This window comes from Triturus cristatus, chromosome 2_2, assembly GCF_964204655.1.
Source record: "Triturus cristatus chromosome 2_2, aTriCri1.1, whole genome shotgun sequence".
Taxonomy (NCBI): Eukaryota; Metazoa; Chordata; class Amphibia; order Caudata; family Salamandridae; genus Triturus; species Triturus cristatus.
Window position 1 is genome coordinate 755,312,365 of NC_140582.1, and position 23,398 is coordinate 755,335,762.

Sequence of the window (23,398 nt, forward strand, 5' to 3'; positions counted from 1 at the left end):
GGGAGCTGTGTGGGTGAGTGAAATACTGTGTGAGTGACTGGTTTGGTGCGTCAGTGGGTGTTTATTAAATGGGTATCATGTATTACTCCTAGATGGGGCTATGCTTACTTGTCTAGTCATGCTCCCCCATATGTGTTCAACATAATTAAAAATTCATCAACCATCTAATTCAGGTTGCACACCCATTAGCCAATGATCTCAAAATGGGCTGACAAAGGTATCACTGAATAATTGTGAGGTGGGTCAGAAAGTGCCTCACGTAAGCACCATCCATAGAGCTACTTGTTAGTACTCACCAGTTTGCTCACTCTGTCATCATCGGCACTTTCTTGACAGTAAAGGAATGTGACCTAACTCCTAAACTAATGTGAAAACATAAGTGGTGAAAAAGTAAGGTGTAAATAATGGTGTCATCTGTGTGCCATCTCTAAATCCCGTAATGTGAAAAAGAGTAAACTGAACTCCCCATTAAAATAGAGTTGTGAACATCTATCCCACATATTTTTAATCCTTGACTAGTGTTCACACCCAATTAAAAAAGGCGGCCTGTTTAGATATTTTAACCTGAACGACTGACATGTTTCATTACCCTAAAATTTTGCTGCAATTTCATCAGGGCACGGGGACACATCTCCACCTCAATAGTATACAGGACCTGCAATGGTTGATAAAAACAGAGAAGGAAGGATAGTGCCAGAGACAAAAGTAAGACATATTTACAAAAACTTTAAATAAGTTAGCAGCCTCAATTTTTTAATAAACCACGAGCTTATATCATATCTTGATGATAAAGCATAGTTACTGAGTGGTTGTCAGATGGACGCCTTCCAGCAACTCACTGGTGCATTGCTGCTAACTTATTTAAGGTTTTCATAAATATGTCTTTCTTTTTTCTCTGGTACTATCTTCCCTTCTCTGTTTTTATCAACCATTGTTGATCCACGGGTCCACAGCAAATTTGCGGCAAAATTGAATTAAAGAAAACGCTTCTAATGCCCAGCCGGGTCCCTGTGGGACACCCCTCACCATATCTTGGGGATCTGGGTATTCCTATCCTGTACTCATTTCTTTACTTTTTACTTTTTTCGTGGGTTTCAGCTTCGAGGAGAATCCCAAGATGGCTGCCAACGCTTCCTGGTTAAAGTTTCAGTAGGATCTGCAAGTCACCTGCAGTACCCAGATATCTATCGTTTTTAACCTTAAATATTTTGAAAACTACTGCATGGATTTACACTCCCCTTTTTTCTCGGTCCCCACATGGCAGATCACCTCTAAATGGTCAACACAGCAGCTAAACCGAATAAAGCAAAAGTTTTCAAAATGTTGTGAAGGTTCATTAAGCAGGAATTGCTGAATCCAATAAATGGTAGGAGATGACATTGCTGACTCTGTATATTTATTTATTTATTTGGTGTTTTATATAGTGCGAATATGGCCCAGAGTAGGATATCAGAGCGCTTTACATTTACACATCAAGAAACAGTTGAGTTACAAGTCAAGTCAACAAACATCAGTAGTTATACATTATTTTTGAGAAAAACATTAAGTCTTAATATACATATGTACGATCCACAACTACGTTGATGAGCATTATCATTCGTATGATCTTGGCAGATGAAAGAAAAGGAATGAACTGTTGAGATTATGGGAGATATTTACTCACATAAAGAGTTTTTGCTTCATGTTTAGAAGTGGAAATGGACGAAATTCTCCTAATGTTCGGGGGAAGAGCGTTCCAACTTCTAGGGGCTGCACCGGAGAAAGCTCGGTCATAAGTTCTTTTCTTACGGAAACCGGCCAGTTTCAATAGTAGGTCTTCCTGACTCCGGGAGAGATGGCATCCTCCTGATAGTGTGATTTTCTGGGCTAGGTACACTGGTGTGTTGTAATCTATCGCTTTGTGAGTGATACATGCTATTTTTAGATTTATGCTTGCTTCGTAAGGCAGCCAGTTAAGTGCCTTCAGATGGGGGGTGATGTGATAAAATTTTCTGGAGCCGGTTATAAGTCTTGTGACCGCATTGAGACAGGCTTTCAGAGAGGCTGTTGAGATCTTGGGAAAACCAGCTAGAGTTGTGCAGCCGTACTCGATCCTTGATATTACTAGTGCCTGGACTGCCGTTTTCAGGTCTGAATTGTTAAAGAAAGGCTTTAATTTTCTAAGGTAACTTAAATGGAACCGGGCGTTTTTTGCCATCATGTTAATATGTGATAGCATGTTCAGATTTTTGCCTAGTACAGTTTCCAAGGATTTGGTAGACTCAACAATCCTCGGAGTACAGTTTAGTGCCATGATCAGATTTGTCCATTCTTGGATGTTCGTAGCGCTTTTCTGGGGGAAATCAACAGGTATTCGGTTTTATGTGGGTTGAGCTTCAGGTGATTACTGGTTAACCAATGGATGGTTCTCTTTAATGCTTGGTTCAAGATGCCTATCTCTTCTGACGATGTGATCTTGATGTAAAGCTGTGTGTCATCTGCGTATATGTGGAACAATATGTTTGCTTGTTGTAAGGTTTTTGTGAGTGGCTCCACGTACAGATTGAATAAGCACGGGGATAGAGTTGAGCCCTGAGGAACTCCGATCGCATTACTGGATGAAGCTGATAGTGTTTGGTTGACTATGAATTTTTGCGATCTGTTCTCTAAGAATGAACTAAACCATTTTAGGACTGTACCATCTAATCCCATCCTATTTTTCACGCGATCTAGTATTTTGGCATGGTTTACCGTGTCGAGTGCCGAAGAAAGGTCGAGCAGGACAAGAAGGCAGGTTTCGTTGCAGTCGAGGGCAAGTAGAGCATCATCCACGATGTGCAGAATTGCTGTTTCCATGCTATGGTTTGGTCTAAATCCTGATTGGAAGTCACTCAACAGATCGAATTCTGAGATATGCTGGCTCAATTGTTGTTGTACAAATTTTTCCAGGACTTTGGCTAGCATTGGAATGTTTGTAACTGGTCTGAAACTGTTAAGGTCAGCGGGGTTCTCTGTTTTTTTTAGGATTGGAGTGACTTGCCCTGTTTTTAGACAGTCCGGTATTGAGCCTTGTGCTAGCGAAGCATTAATGATCTTTGTCCATGAGGGGATGAGCAGATGGTTTATTGTAGACCAACACTTTGCCGGTAGAGGATCGTTGGAGTGATTGTTTGGTTTAGTGGACGAGATGATCTTTGCAATGTCTATATCAATAATGGGCTTGAATTCAGACCATCCGGAATTGTTTTTAGGCGTTTGCAGCTCTGGTTGAGATTGATGCTCATCTGTGGTGCTCTTAGAAATCCAAAGGCATTCAGCTGCTTTTTTTAGCTCCATTTCCATCGATTTGGCTTTGGCAGTGAAGAAGGAAGAGAAATCTTCACTGCTTATAATCGATTTTGTAGTTGTTGGTGCAGATTTGGCCGTTTTATTGGATTGATCTTTTAGCAGATCAAATAGCTTCCTAGGTCTGTTTTTCGCATGATCCAGTTCTTTCCTGAAAAAGTCTTTTTTTAAATTTAGAATGCTTTTATTTTATGCTTTTCTGGCCTGTCTAAGTTGGATTAGATGGGGTGAGGAAGGGTGTTGTCGCCATTTCCGCTCTGTGAATCTGAGTAAGCATCTTTCTTCATTGGGGGTGCCATTAAACCACGGGTTTTTGTCTTTGTTAGGGATCCTTTTGGATTTTAACGTGGCTATGTTTTCAATAATATTCGCCATTGTATTGTTGTAGTACTCCGTGAGGTCACTAACGTCCACCATATTACTAGGAGGTTGCAGTTCTGTCTCACAGCGTGTTGCGATGTTATCCATGTTGAGCCCTCTAGTGTCACAAATCAATTTTCTGGGTTTTGTTGGTTGTGACGAGGCTTTAGTTTTCATGAAGGGTATTTGGAAGGTAACAATGTGATTGTCAGACCAATCACAGGGGGTGATTTCAATGTAATCCGTAGCTTTTTCTTTTGCCATGATCCAGTCTAGGGAAGAGCCTTTGGAGTGGGTTGGAAGATGACATTCTTGGACCAGCGACTAATCCTCGAGGAAGGCTTTGAATAAATTGATCTGATTATCAGTATGGTCCTCCCAATGAAGATTGAAGTCGCCCAAGAAAATATCATAGGAGTGAGGAGATGAGTTTGCTGTAATGATTTCTATCAGCTGATCTATGAACCTGGTATTTTTGCCTGGGCGGTGGTAGAAAGTGTGTAGTTTGCAGTTTTGAATGCAAAAGAATACCTCATGGTCTACATATCTTTGTGATGCCTACATTTGAGGACATGGATTCAAACCTATTTGAGGAATGGAGATCAAATACAGAAAGTTGCTCCATTAAGCTTATGGAGGCGCTCATAACCCATGCCAATTGACGCATGGATGAACAGACAGCGATTATAGAATCACACCTTAAAGAGATTGAGATGGTTAAAGAACAAGAGGATGTTAAAGCTTTCCTCAAGAAAATGGAAGAATGCATCGGGAAGCATGAGGAAGAGACATGGATGCGTAAGGCTCATAAATTTAACAGGGATAAACTTGAGTATCAGTAAGGGAGGGTCTACACATTCGCCAAGAAATATGAGCCTTTAAGAGACAAGGAATGATTGAACCTGGTGGGTCGTCCCACTTTAAATAGAAGTGATACAGATGGGAGCTTTCAGCCAGGGTCCTCGGCAGATGAAGCACCCAAAGAGACACTGGATTTTCATGAGGAGAGGCAGCTGCTCAGGTTGGTGACACCCCAACGTGGCAGGGGGTGGAGTCGAGGGCGAGGCAACACAAAGCAAGAACAGTCAAAAGGAAAAGGCAAGGCTGCCAAGCAAGCTCAGAATTAATATCTTCTGATACGTCGGAATTGGATGTTAACAATAGTGTCATCAACATCTCAGCTGTTCCTCTCACAGTTGGCCAACTGATGATTTTGAATACTGGCTTGAGCTTTTGCTCATCGGTAGCACCTGACTTTGTTAGTCTCAGATTTGAGGCCCATTAATTTGTCAGGAAATAGAAGTTGCTTAATTATTTCACCATGAGGAATTTTGTAAATAAAACCAATATGAACCACTCTGATTCCATTGTAATGCAATTTATTATTAGTGACATCCTTGAGATACTTGAAATTAACAACTTGGTGATGGAAATACTAGACCTGTGGCTCTGTACTGACATCAAATGAAACGGATATCTCTCAACTTGAGCGAATGGGGTTCTCCATGCATTTCACTGTTGATAGTGGATTAAAACCAAGTAGTAGATTTACACCACAGCTGCCTAGTGGAAATTTGGTAAACGCATTCCATGAACTGATGACTTATGTCATCAAACTCAGGGTTGCTTCAGATGAGTAAAATCATAACATCTTTACGGCCCATGACTAACGTGAGTTGAATGCACTCAGGAATAACAAATCAATTATCTTGAACACTTCTGATAAAGGTGGAAACGTCGTTGTTATGAATAGTAACCAATATGTAAGAGAAATGAATAGGCAACTTGGGATCAGAGAGCATTATCAGGAGTTAAAGACCAAACCTATTTATGATCATCAAAAGGAGTATCATGTTATACTCAAGTGATGGGCAAAATCTAGGCTGCTTTCAGTAGATCAATATTTGTATTTAAAGACTGATTATTCCAAGACAGCATTTATTTATTGTCTTCCTAAAGTTCAGAAAAATCTTCAGGATGCGCTCGGGACACCAATTGTCAGTATGATGGGCTCATTATTGGAAAACAGCTCCAGGTTTTTAGATCTGTTTTTAAGCCAATACGTCACAAGTCTTATGTCCTATATACAGAACACTAATGATTTTTGGCGCAAGATTATCAATGTTCCATGGTGTACCAGCTATATAATGGTAAACATGGATTTCTGTTCATTATATACTTTCATTGCCCATCATTAATGCACTCAGGCATGTCAATATTTTTTTAGTTCAAGACCCCTGGCATTTGCTCAGCATACCACAATGCTTTTAACAATGTTACCCTTTTGTCTCACGCACAACATCTTTTTCTTTGATAGAAAGCTATACCTCCAAAAGAAGGACACAGCGATGGTGGCGGTTTTTGCTCCCATATATGCCAACATCTATATGGGATGGTGGGAGAAAGAGGTGGCATGGGCTGATTGTACAGCACACCACATGAACAATATCTTAATGTGGGTGCATTTTATTGATGACTTGTTCAAATTGTAGGATGGAAACTGCATGTAGTAGAGGATTCTATTAAAATGGCAATTTATTAAAAAAACACTGCCTGCAACTTGATTTTACATAGCAACAGTGGTCATTCACACTTATTGAAATTGAGCATACAAAACAGCCACCTTTTGAGAGCCCACAGAATTAGTTAGACTGATGCCCTGTTTGAAATTGAAGCCAAATCTATGATTATGAGGTTTTCTGAGAGAGGATACCCAGAACAAGTGCTAAGGGAGGCGAAATGTAGAGTGCTGGCCAGGAGCAGGTAGGAATTGTTGTTCACTAATAAACCAAATCACACGAGGAGCGTAATCCATGGAAGACAATGTGATAACATTCTTTATAGGTTACAGCATGGAACATGGATCCAGTTGTTCCTTAATCAAGCGCAACTGGCACATATGACAGCATGATGAACACTTAAAAGATATTGTAAGCCAGCATCCTAATATCAAATATCGCAAAGCACCATCATTAGGCGATATTTCAACCAGATCCATGTTCTATCCAGAATCTCATTGGCTAACGAATAGGAATTTGGGTTTTAAAAAATGTGTTATATGCTAGGGCTGTAAATCTGGGGCTAATCGTGCCAGTTATGAGACATTTGAAGAGAGAACCTGTATGATCAGCGAGAGGAATAAATGTGAGACTTTGTTGTCTATGTACTGGAGTGTGGTTGTAAAATGAGATATGTGGGCAGCACAGTCAATAAGGTCAAAATCAGGATTTTGCAGCACATTAGAGCTATAAAACACCGAGACAGGACATACCTCATAGGTAGGCACTTTTGGGAGGTGCACCAGGGACCACTCTGCAATACTATGGCATAAAGCATTTCAAGGCTCATTCCCGTAGAGGCAACAGGCAACTGGAACTGCGACAATGTGAATCTAAGATGATTGTTTTATTTTGCATTGAAAGGCGGTGGGGGCATAATCTTGATGCATATCTGCATGTTCATCTATGAAGAATACGAAACTGCGAACACTTGGCCAGTAATGACTTTGTTGACAAGGCCCGCACTTGATGTTGGACTATATATTGATATTCCTCCTTGTGTTGTGTTGGTATTTTAATATTACACTGTTGTAGTGACTGAGCATATATATAAATTCAATATTGGCATATTTTAGCTAGTTTATTGTTTTATAGTTTTTTTTAAATGATGCAATGCCTACCCTGTTGATGGTGCTGGCCTTCTGGCAGCACCATCCAGGGATTGGAGCACATATCACTATGTAGCACTGGCACTTTCTTGTATGTATGAGTGAGTTATAGATTTCTGTCTTAGAGTTCTTTTAATATTTTCTTAGCACAGCATGTCAATTAGTTTTGATCAAATTATGCAACAACATGCGGATGCATATGTGGGCACATGTACCTTTTTTGACAAGAATATGGATGAATCATGTTTTGCAAGACCATATTATGATTACCTTAGATATCAGATGAGTGTTGCTGGATTTACCTTTTTTTTTTTTAAACAGATTTTATTCATCAAATAGCACATTTGTGTCAGAGCTCCGTAACCCAGAGACTTCTGTATAATAAACGGAATGCATTATGACGTTGACATTTTCATAAGAGATCAAGGAAAAGTGAAGAGCAATACAGTTGAAAAAGGAAAATACAATATTAAAACCCCCTCCCAACAACCCCCACCCCCTCATCACACTAACAGCCTCCCAGGAGCAGCACAGCAATAAAACATTCCTCGCAGTGAGCGATTTCAGCACACGAAAACACAATAATACACCGTTTGCACCAACAAAGGGAACCCTAAACTGGATTGAGGGGCCCAGTTGCAGACACCGGCTCCTGCACCAAGCCTCGATAGTCCGCCCATCGCTTCCAAATTTTAAAATGCACCTTCTTGCAGAGAAAATGGAAAGCTCCAAGCCCATGCAAAAGTCCACGCTGTTCTTCCATGCGGACACTGGAGGTGCCACCGGAGCCTTCCAGGCCCTAGCGATGTCTCTCTTTGCCAGAACAAACCCAAGCAACATGAGATGGCGTTTGTATATGTTGCCCCCAATCGTGTCCATAACATGTAGGAGCACCAGCTTCAGCGAGTGGGGAATGTCCCAACCCAATACATCAGAGAGGCAGGCCATCACTCCCCTCCAGAATCGTATCAAGGAAGAACAGTTCCAAATTGTATGCTTAAGGGTACCCTCCTCCCGTTGACACCTGAGACACGCCGGGGAGGCTATTAGTCTGCCTGCCCCCTGTCAAGACCTTGTGAAATATACCAGATGTAGATATTTAAACTGGACCAGGCGCAGTCGTATCGCTATAGCCGCCTCAACCGGGGAAGTTAAGGCCTCCGTCCAGTCTTCCTCATCAAGATGGCCGACGTCTCCCTCCCAGACCCCTCTAAGCTTCTGCAGTGTGGGAGAGCAGTGAGTAACCAGGGATTGGTAAATCTTACAGATCTTGTGATCCTGGAGATCCCCCATGAACACCTTCGCTTCTATCGGGCTAAACTCCGCCAGTGACTCCAGACCCTCCAGGCTAGGGGAAAGGGCATGCCGAAACTGGAGGTATTTATAGAATTGGGTTTTCGGCATGTGGAAGTCCTTCTGTAGATCCTGAAAAGACTTAAGGACCGGCCCCCGTATCACATCACCCAGAGTAGAGATACCAATGCTATCCCAACCACGGAACCCTGACAGAGTGGTTAATTGTGGCAGGTGCCTGTTGTTCCATAGAGGGGTTTCCCGCGTTAGTTTATTCCCCCACCCCAACCTCCGTAGAGCCTGCCGCCAAACTGGGAAAACGACCTTCGTCGCCCACAGCAACAAATTTCGTAACGGTACAGAGTACAGTATTGTGTGCAGGGAGAGATCCCCGATCCTGCGCCGCTCAACGGCATAGGCCGGGTCATCCCTACCACCACTCGTTAAGGACGAGGAGGTGCGAGGCCACATAGTAGGAAAGAATATCAGAGGTCGCCGGCCCCCACAGTACGTAGTGAGGAAGCACGTCCGTAGGGCAACTCCCACTGCTCCTTCCGCCCATAGAAACTGACCCAGGGCAGCATTAACTTGGCGGAACCATCTCGGGGAAATCAGATGGGGGTGATTCTGCAGTTGATATAAGAAACAGGGGATCGAGACCATCTTGAATATGGCCGATCTACCATAAATTGACAGTGGCATATGGGACCAGGTCTTAAGATCCTCCCGCACGCATTCCCAAACCGGAACCAGGTTCCTTTCCCAAGACACGGTAGGCGAGTCTGACAGGAACACTCCCAAATAATTCATGCCACCTGTGACCACTCGAACCGAGGAGGCCCAGGAGCTGAGTCCCGACGCATCCCCAAGAACCCACAAGGTGGACTTGCGTGGGTTCATGTAGAAACCCAACAATTCCGCAAAAATCTGCATGATGCAAAGTAATCTCGGCCCCGTCTTATCCACATCGGTAAGGAAAATCAAAACGTCGTCAGCATATAATGCTATACGATCTGATAGTCCATGCGCCCATTCAAATCCAGACCCCTGCGCATCGATACGCACCCAAGCGGTTTCATAGCCAATGCGAATAGGTATGGAGACAGAGGGCAGCCCAGCCGGGTACCTCGTCCAATGGAAAAGGTAGAGGAGATAGAGCCGGCAACGCGCACTGATGCAGTGAGATCAGTGTAGAGCAAAGTCAGGTAGGACAGGAAACGTGGCCCGAAATTCAGACGGATCAGGGGGTCGACCAGGTTTATGAAGAACCACCACCTCCACATGTCTCCAATCACGAGGGAGACATCCCCGCTCGTGGGCCTCTTCTACCACCCTGAGGTTGTAGGGCCCCAGCTGCAAGAAGTATTTTTTAAAAATTCACAGGGCGGCCCCCAATTTCTCCTCCGTAAGGAGGAGGTCCAATTCCTCACTCGCCTCATCTGACAGAGCCCTAGGCAGGAGGTCATCAAGAAACCGGCCTATTGTAATGTCGTGGAGACACTCTCTGGGGGCGTACAACTCCGCGTAATACATAGAGAAACTTTCGGCAATCTCCGAGGGGTCAGTGAGGGACTCCCCATCTGAATTTGCTATACCGGGAACAGTCTGGGAATGGAACGTCCCTTGACACAACCGATGGAGCATCTTGCTCGACTTATCTCCCCACTGGTAAACCCGACTGCGTGTTGCCAGCCAGGCCTGGCGGGCCTCAACTAGTAGGAGTGCGGAATAATTCTGTTGTGCCAGCAACAATTGTTGACGGACCTGATTACCCCCTTCGCCCCTACTGCGCTGATCCAAATCCACAATATTGGCCTCTGCTTGTACCAGCGCTTCCCAACGCGCTCTGCGAGCTGCAACACAGAAGGAGATGTTGATACCCCGTAAAGTGGGCTTCAAGGCCTCCCATAGGGGTTCGGCCCCTGAAACCTATCCCACGTTGAGTGTCAAATATTGAACGATAGCCCCTTCCATACGTTTCCTATATTCTTCCTTTTGGAGGTTCCAAGCCGACAGGCGCCAGCAGAATGGCCGTCTAGTGTGAGGGCTATCGGCGAATGATCCGAAAGGCCTCTCGGAGAATATCAGCCCGACCACCCTGAAAGCCGCCACTCGGGAAACAAATAGGTAATCAAGGGGGGAGTGGGAGCAGAGAACCGCCGAGAGATATGTGTACCCCTGGGCATTACCATGCAACCGGCGCCATGGGTCCTCCCAGCCAAGCCCCAACGCCAGAGAGTATAGTTTTGTGGGCAGGTGAACCGCTGTATCCCACCCGGGCCACCACCGATCCCTGATCACATCCATCACGTCGTTCCAGACCTCTCAATCACAGATAGGCCCTCCGGTATTTCTGCCCACAGCGTCATCAGCTGTTCCACTAGACCCCAAGAAAGTGAAGGGGGCGTAGACACAGCCCAGCACCACCAGTTCCTCCCAGATCGTGCCCTGTAGGAACAAATACCGCCCCTGAATGTCCACCCACGTCTTGACATGTGCATATGGGGCCCGGCGATGAATCAAAACTACCACCCCCCATGACCCCCTCATAAACCCCACATGAAACACCTGAACATACCCATAGTGCTGACAACAAAGTGCTTTCGATCCAACCTGGTGAAGTATGGCCCCACGTTTAATTTTGTTGAGAGCTCCCCTAACATTCCAACTCACTATTCGAAGGGCACCAGAGGACCCCGGGGAACTAGCTAGCGGGACTGCCATGATAGAGCGAGGTTGCGTGCGCCGGTGTAAAATAAGATATTTGCTGGGAGTATGGAGGCCAAATGTTAGTGTAGAGAAGTGCGATCTGGGGATAAAAACAATAACAAAAACAACCCAACAAACCCCCCACCCTATACCGCAACAACAATGAAGTATCTGTTGCGGCGGGTGTGACCCGCAGATCCCAATTGGGGTCCCAGTACACTCCGTCCAATGGATCCCCAACTTACAGCCCATTGGAGTCAGGCACTCTCTCCGCCGGGGAAGAACCGACAGAGAAACCAGCCCATATACGGGCTTCTCCGATCAAAGCAGCAATAGTCAAGGCTCATGGGATACAGTCACCTCTTCTAATCATGGGGCCAAGGTAGTCTGCAGGGAGGGCGGTCCAGCCCGGGAGGATTCACTGCAGGATTGAGCCTGACGTCTGGATCTGGAGCTCTGTGGCCCTTAGGTTTCGGTTGCGGCAACTTCCGAGTTGCCTCATAAAACGACGAGTACGATCCCCCCTGGGCGGCGTATGAGAACGCTGCCGCACTGTCTCATCTGTCCAGTGAAATACTTCTTCTGGAGAGTCAAAAAAATGGGTACGGACCGATACACCTCTCGTAACCGGGCCGGATACAGCAGTGCATATGGAAGTTTCAGTTCTCGAAGACAGGCCTTGGCCGGCAGAAACGATTGCCTCCGTTGCTGAACCAGTTTCGTGTAGTCGGAAAAAATGTGTATACAACATTTTCAAAGAGCAGAGGTTCCTTGGCCCTGGCCTGCTTGAGAATTACATCACGGTCAAGATAATGCAGCAGCTTTGCGATGACCGGCCTCGGGCGGGCCCCAGGGGGAGGCTTCTGCATAAGAGCTCTATGGGCACGCTCCACTAAAAAGCAACGAGACAGGGACTCCGGGGGGAGCCAACTCTCCAGCCATTGAGTAAGAAACTGCTCCATATCTCCCCCCTCACAGCCCTATGGAAAACCTACAAAGCGGAGGTTGTTGCACCTGGCCATTCCCTCAGCATCTTCCAATTGTGCTGCCAGGCCGCACTGAGTCGTCTCTAGGGTAGCCACCCGCTTCTGTAGGGTGGTGACCTCGTCTTCCACGCCAGAAATCCAGGACTCAGCCTCCGTTATGCGACCCACTGCGTTCCTCAAATCCTGCCGTAGGAGCATGACATCGGAGCCGACCGTCCCGATTTTAGCATCCAACATGTCCTTGGACTGCGTAATGGCAGCCATGAGTGCTGCGTTATCTGGCATGTTCGGCCCTGCCCCCTGTGGCCCTCGGAACTGCCGCAGGGACCCCAGGCCCGCAAACTTGTCGAGTGTGCTCTGCTTGGCCGAGCCCCCTCCTGCCTTATCTCTCGTCATGGCGGTCACCAACCGATACCCAGGATATCTTCGGGCTGACTCACCCAGCAGCTTCGTCAGGGGACCGTGGGTCTGCCGGGCCCCGGAGAGGGAGAGCACACTCGTCGGTGCAAAACGAGGGGGGAAGGGGGCCAGAGATGTGTAGCCCCATGGTCCGCGCTGCCCGGCCTGACCGCCGACTGCGAGACCGCCAGCAAGAAGAGGGATGATGAAGAGAAGGAGAGGGGACCACAGGGACACCCAGTCCCGGTCAGTGGGTGTCCAAAGGCAGCCGCCCACTGCCACAGCCCACCGCACTCTGGCCAGGCCCCCTGCACTGCTTCCTAGGGTGACCGCACTCACTTGGGCGTCAACTGTTGATGGGGCTCTCAGATAAGGAGCCAGGGGAATCTCCCACACACTCCTCACTGTCACCCCCAGGGGGCCCTCTCACACCTCCAGGAGCGGCAACAATAGCCAAGGACTGCCGAGGTCTCCAATGTCCCACAGGTCGAGCGCAGCACTGGAAGGCAGGGGCAGCGGGCGGCTCTCCAGACGCCGGAGAGCCAAGGATACTTTGGTTCTAATACTGGCCCAGCACCCGCCTTCCCCTCACATCTCTCGTGGCCCGATATGGCCGCCGATAGGCCGACTACAGTCCAAGAAGGGGAGCGAGGGGGGAGACGATCATTCACCTGCGGCTCAGACCCGCTAATCACTGCCTCCCAGGGATTTTCACCGCACAGTCGGCCAACGCGGGCTTACTGACGCCGTCACTGTTCTCTGCCGAGGTCCCCAGACACAGCGCTCTCTGGCAGCCAGCCTCTGCTCCAGACCGCCCGATTGTGGCGCAGCACAGACACCCGCAGGCTGCGCTCCGGGCCAATGCCACTCTGTTCTGCCGTGCAGTGCTCCACAGCCAAAACGGGCACAGGACACAGCCTCGATAGTGTCCCCACCCAGGACACTATCGAGGAAGGCAACACAGACCGGAGAGGCAGGATAAGTAGAGGATTTTTGCTTAGGCTGGACGGAGCTAGCCTAACACACGTCCGCCATTACGGCTTGCCCCCGGATTTACTTTTTCTGATTTATAATTTTTTACCTCATTTGAATTTTTTTTCTCATCATATCTATATGGAAATGAGTATTGGCACTCTAATTGGGTTTGTGCAATAATACATCTTATCACTGGGATTGCCATATATTTGAACCCCACAACAATTAAATGTAAAAAAGAGAACTGGCTTCACTTGCAACTCAACAAATGAACTTGCCAGGTCCAATTTACTCAAATAGTATATGTATAGACTTCTTCCCTTTACAGCATGTAGCTCATAATTATAATGATGCTCATAATTATGAGGCCATGATGATGCTCATAATTATGATGGGTAGTGTGGTCTGCTTGCACAAGGATCAACTGTTCAAAAGCAGACTTCAAATGTGCTACCATTCTTAGTTTTAGTTACCTGATGGAATCTATAATATTGGAAGCAACCATTTTTTGTGAACTCTTGCGTAATTGGTGGAAAAGTAGTGACTGAGTGGCATATGTATGAAACCATTTTGCGATCGCAAACACTGCGAATTGCAAAAAAACAGTGTTTGCGATTGCAAAATAGACAATCACTATGTATGACAAATTTTCGCATCGTAAAATAAAAAATCGCTATTTTAGCGATTTCTTATTTTGCGAGGCCCGAAATCTGCGAATTTCTTTTGCAAGTTAGCAATTTGCGATACGCAGCCTGCGAAATTCGCAAATAGAGAAATCGAAAGGATAAGAATTCTCAATCAAATGTATGAAAAATTTGCAAATTGCGAATTCTTGAAAATCGCAATTTTGTACAGCAAATTTACCACCAATTCAATGCAGGTGGTAACCAGGTACAAGCTATATAAACAAGCCCACAATGCAACAGGGACTTCCACAATGGCAGCGCTATATGTGATAGCTAGGAGGCTGCGAATTCGGGCAGCAGCACAGAGGAGGAGGCGACAGGAACGGATCTTCAGAGTGCGCATCACTCTGTTCCAGCAGACTGAGGAGGAGATCCATGAGAAGTACAGGCTGGACTCAAAGACCATTTTAGACCTGATAGAGGAGCTGAAACCCCATCTGGAACACCAAACACACAGGACCCAAACCATTCCAACCCATATCCGGTCCTGTGCTCACTGCACTTACCGTCCTCAGGGAGTTTTCAAGGGGTGATAGCAGTGGCAGGTGGGGTCTCCCAGAGTTGCCTGTCGAGCTTCTTCCATGCATTTCTAGATGCAATGGTACAGAGGCTACATCACATACAATTCCCCAGCACACAACAGGCATTACAGCAAACAAAACTGGACTTCTACTAGATTGCACAATTCCCCCACGTAATTGGCTGCATAGATGGGACCCATGTGGCCCTCACACCCCCATCAAACAATGAATATGTATTCAGAAACCGCAAATCATAAAATTCGCTAAACATACAGGTCATCTGCAATGCCAAACATATCATCAATGATATTGTAGCTAAATACCCAGGCAGTACCCACGACTCTTTTATCTTTCGACATAGTGGGATATACAGACATCTCAATGCTGGCGAGGGCTACCTGCTAGGTGAATGCATGTCAAACATTCAAACATACAGTACATCACTGGGGTGGGGGCCATTGACTCACCTCTCGTTTCCATACCTGCAGGTGACAGTGCATATGCAGTGCGGGACTTCATCCTGACACCATACCTAAATCCAGCCAATGCAAGGGAGAGGAGGTTCAACCGCACACACAAATGTACGCTCTGCGTAATAGAGCCGACATTTGGGATCCTGAAGAGACGGTTCCGCTGCCTGCTTAAAAGTGGAGGAGCACTCCAATACAGCCCTGAGACCTGCTGCAAGATTGTGGCTACCTGTGCAATGCTCCACAACATAGCTGTGAGAAAAGGCATCCCAGTAGAACTAACTGATACTGATACTTCTGACGATGATGGCCCTGGCAGACCAGCAGTTGGAGTTGGGGCAGCTGCCGGACAACAGAGACGGGATGAGATCACACAGAACTATTTCTAGGTGAGTAATAATGACATGATGCAAAAGATATTTTGTTGCAGGTCTGTATTTATTCAAACCCTTAGCTGCAGGATACAATTTCGTCACACAGCCTGACAGACTCCATGAGTGTCGCTATACGTAGCACATGTTATGGCCACAGTGCAGGTATGTACGCAAGTCAGGAGTCCGGTTTGAATGGGTTACTTCACCCATTTGCTTGACTCAGTGAGGGCAGTTCATCTCCTCCTGGACCGGCCTGCTGCTGCCTGATCTGGGTGCTGACTGCCCTCCCCTGACTTCTCAGTGTTGCACCCTGTCTCCCACTGCACCGTCTTGTTTCGGGCACTGGTGGGGTTATGCTGCTCCTGCTGGACATCTCCTCGCTCTCCCCTGAGCCCAGGAGTGCTGTGCCACCTGTGTTGGCTGTCTGCAGTTGTTCCACAGCGGTGGCCTTTTGCCACATCCATCCTGGCAGCAGTGGGACATCTCCACTTGCATGCTCACTGGACTTGTTGTAGGTGTTCAGACGGCTGTCCGAACGTTGGCTCACCCTGCGCCTGGCTGCCTGGTCCTTCTTCAATGTGACACACAGTTCACGGATAGCACCTGCCAAGTCCATGATGCCCCCCCCAATGTAGTGTAGGCTGTTGTTAACTGTGCACAGCTGCCGGTTGATGGAACGCAAATATTTTTGTTGCAGGTGCTGTATCTTCAGCATGCTGCCCTCCAGTCCAGCAAACACCGTGGCTTCGTCATCTGTGGCAACGCTGGTGCTCGCCCTTGGCCTGCGTCTCACAGATCCTTGCTCTCTATGTTGCAGTGTGTGCTGTTCCGGCACCTGTGTCGCACGCTGCCCTGACTCAGCCTGATCATCATCCTCTCCTATAGACTGTGTTTCTGCCTCAAGAGGTGGCAGTGGTGCCACATTGTTGCGCTTTCTCGGTGGGACAGGTGTGGTCTCTGTGGTATCGTCGGGGTCCCCCTGCCCTGCCTGCTCATCCATATGTTCCACCTCCTCAGCTTCTGCACTGTCATCCTGTGTCCCAGGTTGTGCTGTGGATGAAAACGAAAATTTTGATTTTGTGGCCTGGTCTGCATTTCTCACTCAATAAATGTTTCTCAATTTGTATTGGCTAACTGCTATCTATCGCTTTTTCCCTTTACAGGATTTCCCATACTGCTTCAACATTGCTGTGTCTCATTGCCCCACTGTGTGATGCATCTGACTACATCTCCCATGATGCATTGCTGTGTGTGCTGGAAAAAGTGGACCGGAGTGGCATAAGTAGTTTGTGTTTGGTGCATTCCTGAGTGTGTGAATGGGATGGTGATGTGTGCGGCTGCATCTGGCATGCATCTTTCCTTGGCTGGTGTTTGCAGGGTCGGAGCTCTCTATGTCAGCCACACCACTGATGCTCTCGGGCAGGAGGGTAGACTCCACCAACTCCTCATGGGGTGTTGACTCGGTTGCAGTTGGTGTTCCCCCACATGTCTTCTTGGCCTCTGCTAGCCTGGTTGCCACCTTCTCCTTGGACCGTTGGCGCATGTCATACCATCTCTTCCTCAGCTCCTTGACAGTGTGCTGGTTCACACCAACAGCATTTACCTTTGCTGGGATATCCAGACAGAATTTCCTCTTTCTAGACTCTGGGACACGGAGTGCCTTTTTGCCAAACAGTAGTTCATGGCTGACTACCACCTCCTCTATCAGCACCTCCTGCTTCCTCTCACTGAACTTATGATTTCTCTTTCTCACTGCCCCTCCTTGTCCTTCTCTTTCTCCTGGGGATCCATTGTAGGTGTTTGGAAATGCTGTGCTCACTGCTCTGCCTCTCCTCACAGCCTCTGACCCAGCCTCAGGCAATCAGGTGCAGCATGGCCCTACCACTTCCTGGGTGTGATGTCATCAAGCGGCACCTAAATTGCAGATTCCCTATTTTTGCTATTCTTTATTTGCAAATTTCGCAAATAAGGAATCGCTAATACGGGATTCGCAGTTTATTCTGAGATTTTTTAGGAATCGCAAATTATTTGCAACTTTTTATTTACATTGCGGTTTGTGATTCTCAAAATGCGTTTCGCCAAAAATCGCATTTTGAGAACCGCAAATCGCTTTTTTGATACATATGCCCCTATATCCTTTATACAAAGCTACTGCCGCTTAAGGCATTGTTGTATAAAATTAGTCCAATCTTGGCCTCTATTTATTGGCTGGGAGTATACCAAGTCAAAAGTTAAGGTAAACAGCATGTCTTGCGTCTGAATAAATTAAATCCAATTTTGGTACCTCTCAGTCCCCAAATACTCAATTGGTTAGCAACAATGAACCAGTTTGAGCAGTACTCATTACCTTGTTAAGTTTCAAAGCCCAGTAATCCTTCTTAATTAGGGCTGTTTTTTCAGGACCAAGGAGAGCATGGATGACCCATCAAGCGCCTCTAACCATACCTTTGACATGAAAAAATATATATTATATGCTGTTCTGTGTATTCACTTACCCCACTGACTTTATGCAAACACCTTCAATACGAAGCCTATTTAGTCTCGCCCAATACAATACTAGAATCAGGATGATAATGTCACAGATGAGCTTGACACCTAGCTCCAGAAAAAGTGCTGTTAGTGGCACACTAGGATCTAATCATAACAGTGACCTCAAGAAACTATTTTTGGCTACTAGGACATTTTTCATATTGGCACAGCAGTTCTGTTCCATAGATTGCAGTGACTACTGCTTATTATCCATACAGTTGAAAGCTTGTTGATAGTAAAAAGTGACAAAGTGGTAGATTGAGGAGATTCTAATGTTTATATAAACATCACATATGAAACGATTGCTGACCAATTACTTGAAGGCTTAGGTAATGTGGAGCTTTAACCGTTATTATGAGAGTCCACTCATGTTGCAGGCCATACAGATAATTTAGTAATTTCTTCTAGAAATGCGATGGAGATTTAAGATAGTTTACCGATGACATGGACTGATCACAGTTTATTTACCTTTCTGTTTATGGAGGGTCCCTTAGTGAGGTACCTTAGCGTTAGAATCTTGCAAAATGTGATACCAACATGAAACTTTCCACAGGGCTTAATAATAAGATAAAAAATTAGGTATGATATAGAACCCAAAAATCATATGGCTACTTTGCCCGTATAACGCCACAAAAGACAAGGCCTGCCGCTATTATTTGTATAGAGATTCTGAATCTAATGTTAGGCTTCCATCACATCGTTTTACACGTTTTCTGATTAGGAATGCCAAAAGTGGTATACATTCTGTATTTTAGTTGACCCCTGATGAAGTATGAGAAATGTTAAATGGATCCCGTAAGTAAATACCTTATGATGTAAATAAAAAAGTATGTTGTACTGGCCTTGTCAACTAACAATTATTTTTGTTGTTGCAGGTTTCTGAAATTGGGAAAAGATTATCTGCCGTCATTGAGTAAAAATGTCTACCAAAACAAGATACACATTTGTAATTATTAATGAAGAGTTTATATCTAGTACACAAAATGTTGGAACAGAGATTGATTGGAATCTGTGTGTCAACAAGATTTAGCAGAAGTATTAGTGTGTCAATAGTAAACGTTCTGATAAAGGAATTGGGTACAAAATTTGCTTGAGGATCTGCTAGCTTTGGCTAAATAAAAGGACTTCCATCAATCATTAGCACAAAATTATTAAAAAATCATGATGTAGTTGAACAACTGTTAAATAAAAACTATGAAAAAATCCATAAAACGTGTAGAAACAAATTTAACAAACACAAACTTGCAAGGTTATCAAAAAAAACTAAACTAGTTCAAGACAGTTTTCGAAATGAGCTCTTCAAGGTGTACGTGTGCTTTATTTATAGATGGTGAATTGAAAATTATGTGTTTCTACCATGACAAAGAGTAAGGGGCAGAGTTTATAAATGTGCGTTCACTTGAATTGAGTAATCTAGTTTGAGATGCTGCAGTTTCATTAAGTGACTCAAAAGAAGTCGCCAAGTTAAGTCGTGGTGATATGGTTGCAATTCAAGCGAAGTACCACAAAAAGTGTCCTGTTCATTTTTATAACTGGCTTCGGCACATACAGAAGAAAGAAAAAAGCGAAGACAACAAATTGATATTAATCTTTGGCATGGTATTAGGTGAAATTGTAAACTCTCTCGAAGATACACTTCAAAATTCTGAATTATTACCAGTATGTACTTTACCAAACATCAAATCCCTCATAGTTCATCGTATAACAGAATTAGGTGTAGAAAATGCAGACAAATATGTACACAGCACATACCAGAACTGACAGCTGAACCAAAAGGTAGAGATATTTTTCTAATGTGCAAAAACGATATAATAGAGAATATATTCAGTATCTGAAAACAAAATGCTTTTCAGGATGGTGCCTGGTTGGCCAATGATATTGCTATTATTCAAAAAGAAATGTTTCAACCTAAAGTAGATGGATTTAGTGGACAGTTTGAGCAAAATTACCAAGAAATGTCATCAGGATTGCTATGCTAAATCTAATACGAATGCTTATGGAAGGCTGTAGCATTTCAAATGACAACACAGTAAATGATAAGTAGAGTGCAGCTTTGTCAATCTCACAGCTTGTTCGTCATCATACCAATAAGTGTAAGAAGGCAAACATCAGCCACAAAACAGATAGATGAAACTCCACTACCTCTTTATATTTAAATAATGGTGCATGCTAAAACTCAAAAATGCCAATTTGCTGACAAACTGCACAAATTGTGCATATATGTGTCATATGAGTGTGGTCGAGACATGTCAGGAACAATAACTAACAAACAATGTAATCAATTTTCAAATGACGGGGTGGTGTGTCCAACAGGCCTTCAACTCTCCACTTTCATAATATTGATCACAATCCCTTGTCATCTTCATCCACTTAGTTTTTCCACAGATATCTCTGATATAGAAAATCAGATGCACATGGCATATCATCCTTCTTAAAAATGGAAGAAAAAGAGTGGAAAAGAAATGTACTTCATCCCTACAAGAGTTGTATTTGCAGTTACCATGTACAATGACAAAAAACTAGCCAAATGTACCTGCAAGTAATATCAATGCCTTCCAGCCTCCTCCTATTCATAATGAACCTATGTCACATGAATGGCTGAAGATGATTCAAACTTTTGATCTCCATAATCAAACCAATTTAAGCCACACCAGTTGCACTGCTTTCCACTCCAACAGAAGTGGTTCTGATACAAAAAGCCATAGTTTATTGCTACCTTTATTAAACGAGTCAATAAATTCTCCTTCTATGGTACGCCACTGTTTTTATATACTAAAGAGTACACTGGCCACAATTAATCGTAATCAGACTCCTGTGGTGACATGTTATCAACAAATCTATGCAACCGCTGAACAATTACAGTTGTTACTTCCAGAATTATATGGGGAAGACAACATGATGAGAGCATTACACATTGAAATGTAATTCCTTGCAGTTTTAGGAGATTGACTTGATGGTAATTGCTGGGCCAATATTTTAGATACCAGTGAGGTTAAAGTTAAACAATGTCTAAAAGGGTCTCATCTAAAGCTATTCCACTACATACACAAAGTTAATGTTGCATCACTATATATACTTTTGAAGAAGGCTTATGATGTTTTTACTGATGGACACATTTCAATGAAAGAATGGATACCATGAGGAGTGCAGAGTATGTTCATTTCAAATATTGGTATATTACACTTCAATTCAAATTCCTGCTATTCAAGTTTCTTGATACCATTCAATCAGCAAATTTTTTGAAGTTTATTGTAACCCGGCACATGATCTGTCTTTGGATATTTGCTATGGACCACACCCAATTTGCCAGGTGGATGCCATTGTTCAGGATACCCATGGGGTGACAGCAGCGCTATATAAGTACCAATACAATACAATACATTAGAACGCTTGTCGAGCTGAAAACAAGAAGTTCAGATGTTAATGAAGAATTTCAAACAGATATTTGGTTACTTGTAAAAGTGGTAGAGCTCATTCCTGCATATCTCATGATCAGATGCATGAGCAGTGTAACAAAGATATAACATCAATCAGACTGTGAGGCAGTTGGTATTCTTAATAGCCTTAGTGCGTTGATGAAATGGATGGTGTCTGTGTCTCTAATTGCCAACTGTCTGGGACAATTCAATGAAGAAATGGGATTCAGTGAGTTTGAAAATAACTGTGTTCCCCATGAAGACAATGTCTCTTGCAACACTCTATTTGTAAATGATATTAAGGAAAATACACAACAGTTTTGGCATGATAACAGAAATCATTATGCCTGTGGTGTTGGTAAAAAGCTAATGAATATTGCACCCAACTTAATCATGAGTGATAATGGAAATAAATCTGTGTGCATTGACGACGTGGGAAGAACTAAATATGGAACGTTTGTTCATGAACACCTGGTATGCTGCGAACAATCTATTTGTGAACCTATTCCTAGAAACAAGTTATGTTTATTTCATAAGGTAGTCCCAAAATCAGTAAACCACAAAGTATCCATCTTAAAAAACTACTGTTCACTTTTCACGAGACTGCATATTGCTTTCCAAGATTGAGAAGGAGATTTAAAGGATTTTGAATCTTGATTATCCCCCATCACTTTCTGAGGGAGGATTGCTAAGAATAGAGACACGGTCTGACATAATCTCGTTTGGAAAAGCCTAATGGTGCTGTAGATAACATGAATAACATTCCAGACACTGCAGGTTGTGTTATTAGGAATGGATCGGCAATAATCAATTTCTTTAAGCCAGACAACTTATGCAGTTTTCAAGACTACAGCACCTATAGATTCCAGCCTTAAATGAATAGACATAGTATTTGACCGTTACATAGAGGGGTCTCTGAAAAAGGAAGAAAAAATGATGTGAGGTTTTGATCCATGCTATTGTATAAAAGGTTGAACAAATACACCCGAAAAACTGGATGACTTTTCTACAAACTGTGGATATCAAAAATGATTTGTTCCAATTCTTTGCTTCTAACTTTTTAAGTCCTGAGATACCAGAGGGTAAAATTGTAGTACTGACAAAGGATGAGAACATGGTGAATATTACCGAAAATCTGAATGTATCTGATCTCACACCATGTTATCAAGAAGAAGCTGATACCAGAATCCTATTACATACCTAAAAGTATGCCAGACGTCTATAACTATACGTACTGTTGATTCCGATGTAGCAGTTATTGCTCTTTATGCATTTAGCAGCTTATATCTTTCAAATTGGTGGATTGATTTTGGTATGGGAAACATCAAAGGCTACTGCCTATCCTTGAGTATGATAATAAACTTGGCAAAAGTGTTTATGATGGTATATTATTTTCCATGCGTTTACTGGGTGTGACACTGTATCTGTATTTGCAGGTCATGGCAAGAAAACAGGCACAATTTTCAGTCCATCATAGAAACATTTATTGAGCTCTCCTATTGCCCACAAGATATTTAAAATAACAGTTTCAGTCAGCTTCAGCGATTTGTAATTAGATTGTACAGTAAGAACATTAAACCAGATTTTGTTAATGAGTGTTGAAGAATGATGGTGACCAAACTTAATCACTCTCTAGAAAATGTGCGACCAAGAGATCCTGCTCTTTTACAGCACAGCAAGAGAGCTATA

General features: G+C 44.2%; 2 protein-coding genes across 5 annotated transcripts in view; both read right to left on the reverse strand.

Moving 5' to 3' along the window:
* SLC7A2 (solute carrier family 7 member 2) overlaps positions 1 to 23,398 on the reverse strand; it is a 445,257-nt gene that overhangs the window by 292,803 nt on the left and 129,056 nt on the right. The window lies entirely within an intron of this gene.
* LOC146862741 (uncharacterized) overlaps positions 15,722 to 23,398 on the reverse strand; it is a 54,501-nt gene continuing 46,824 nt past the window's right edge. Inside the window, exon 2 of the mRNA XM_085642010.1 lies at positions 15,722 to 16,814. Within this exon, the coding sequence (XP_085498136.1) occupies positions 15,967 to 16,814 (848 nt within the window). The 3' untranslated portion in view covers positions 15,722 to 15,966. The remainder of the gene's footprint in view (positions 16,815 to 23,398) is intronic.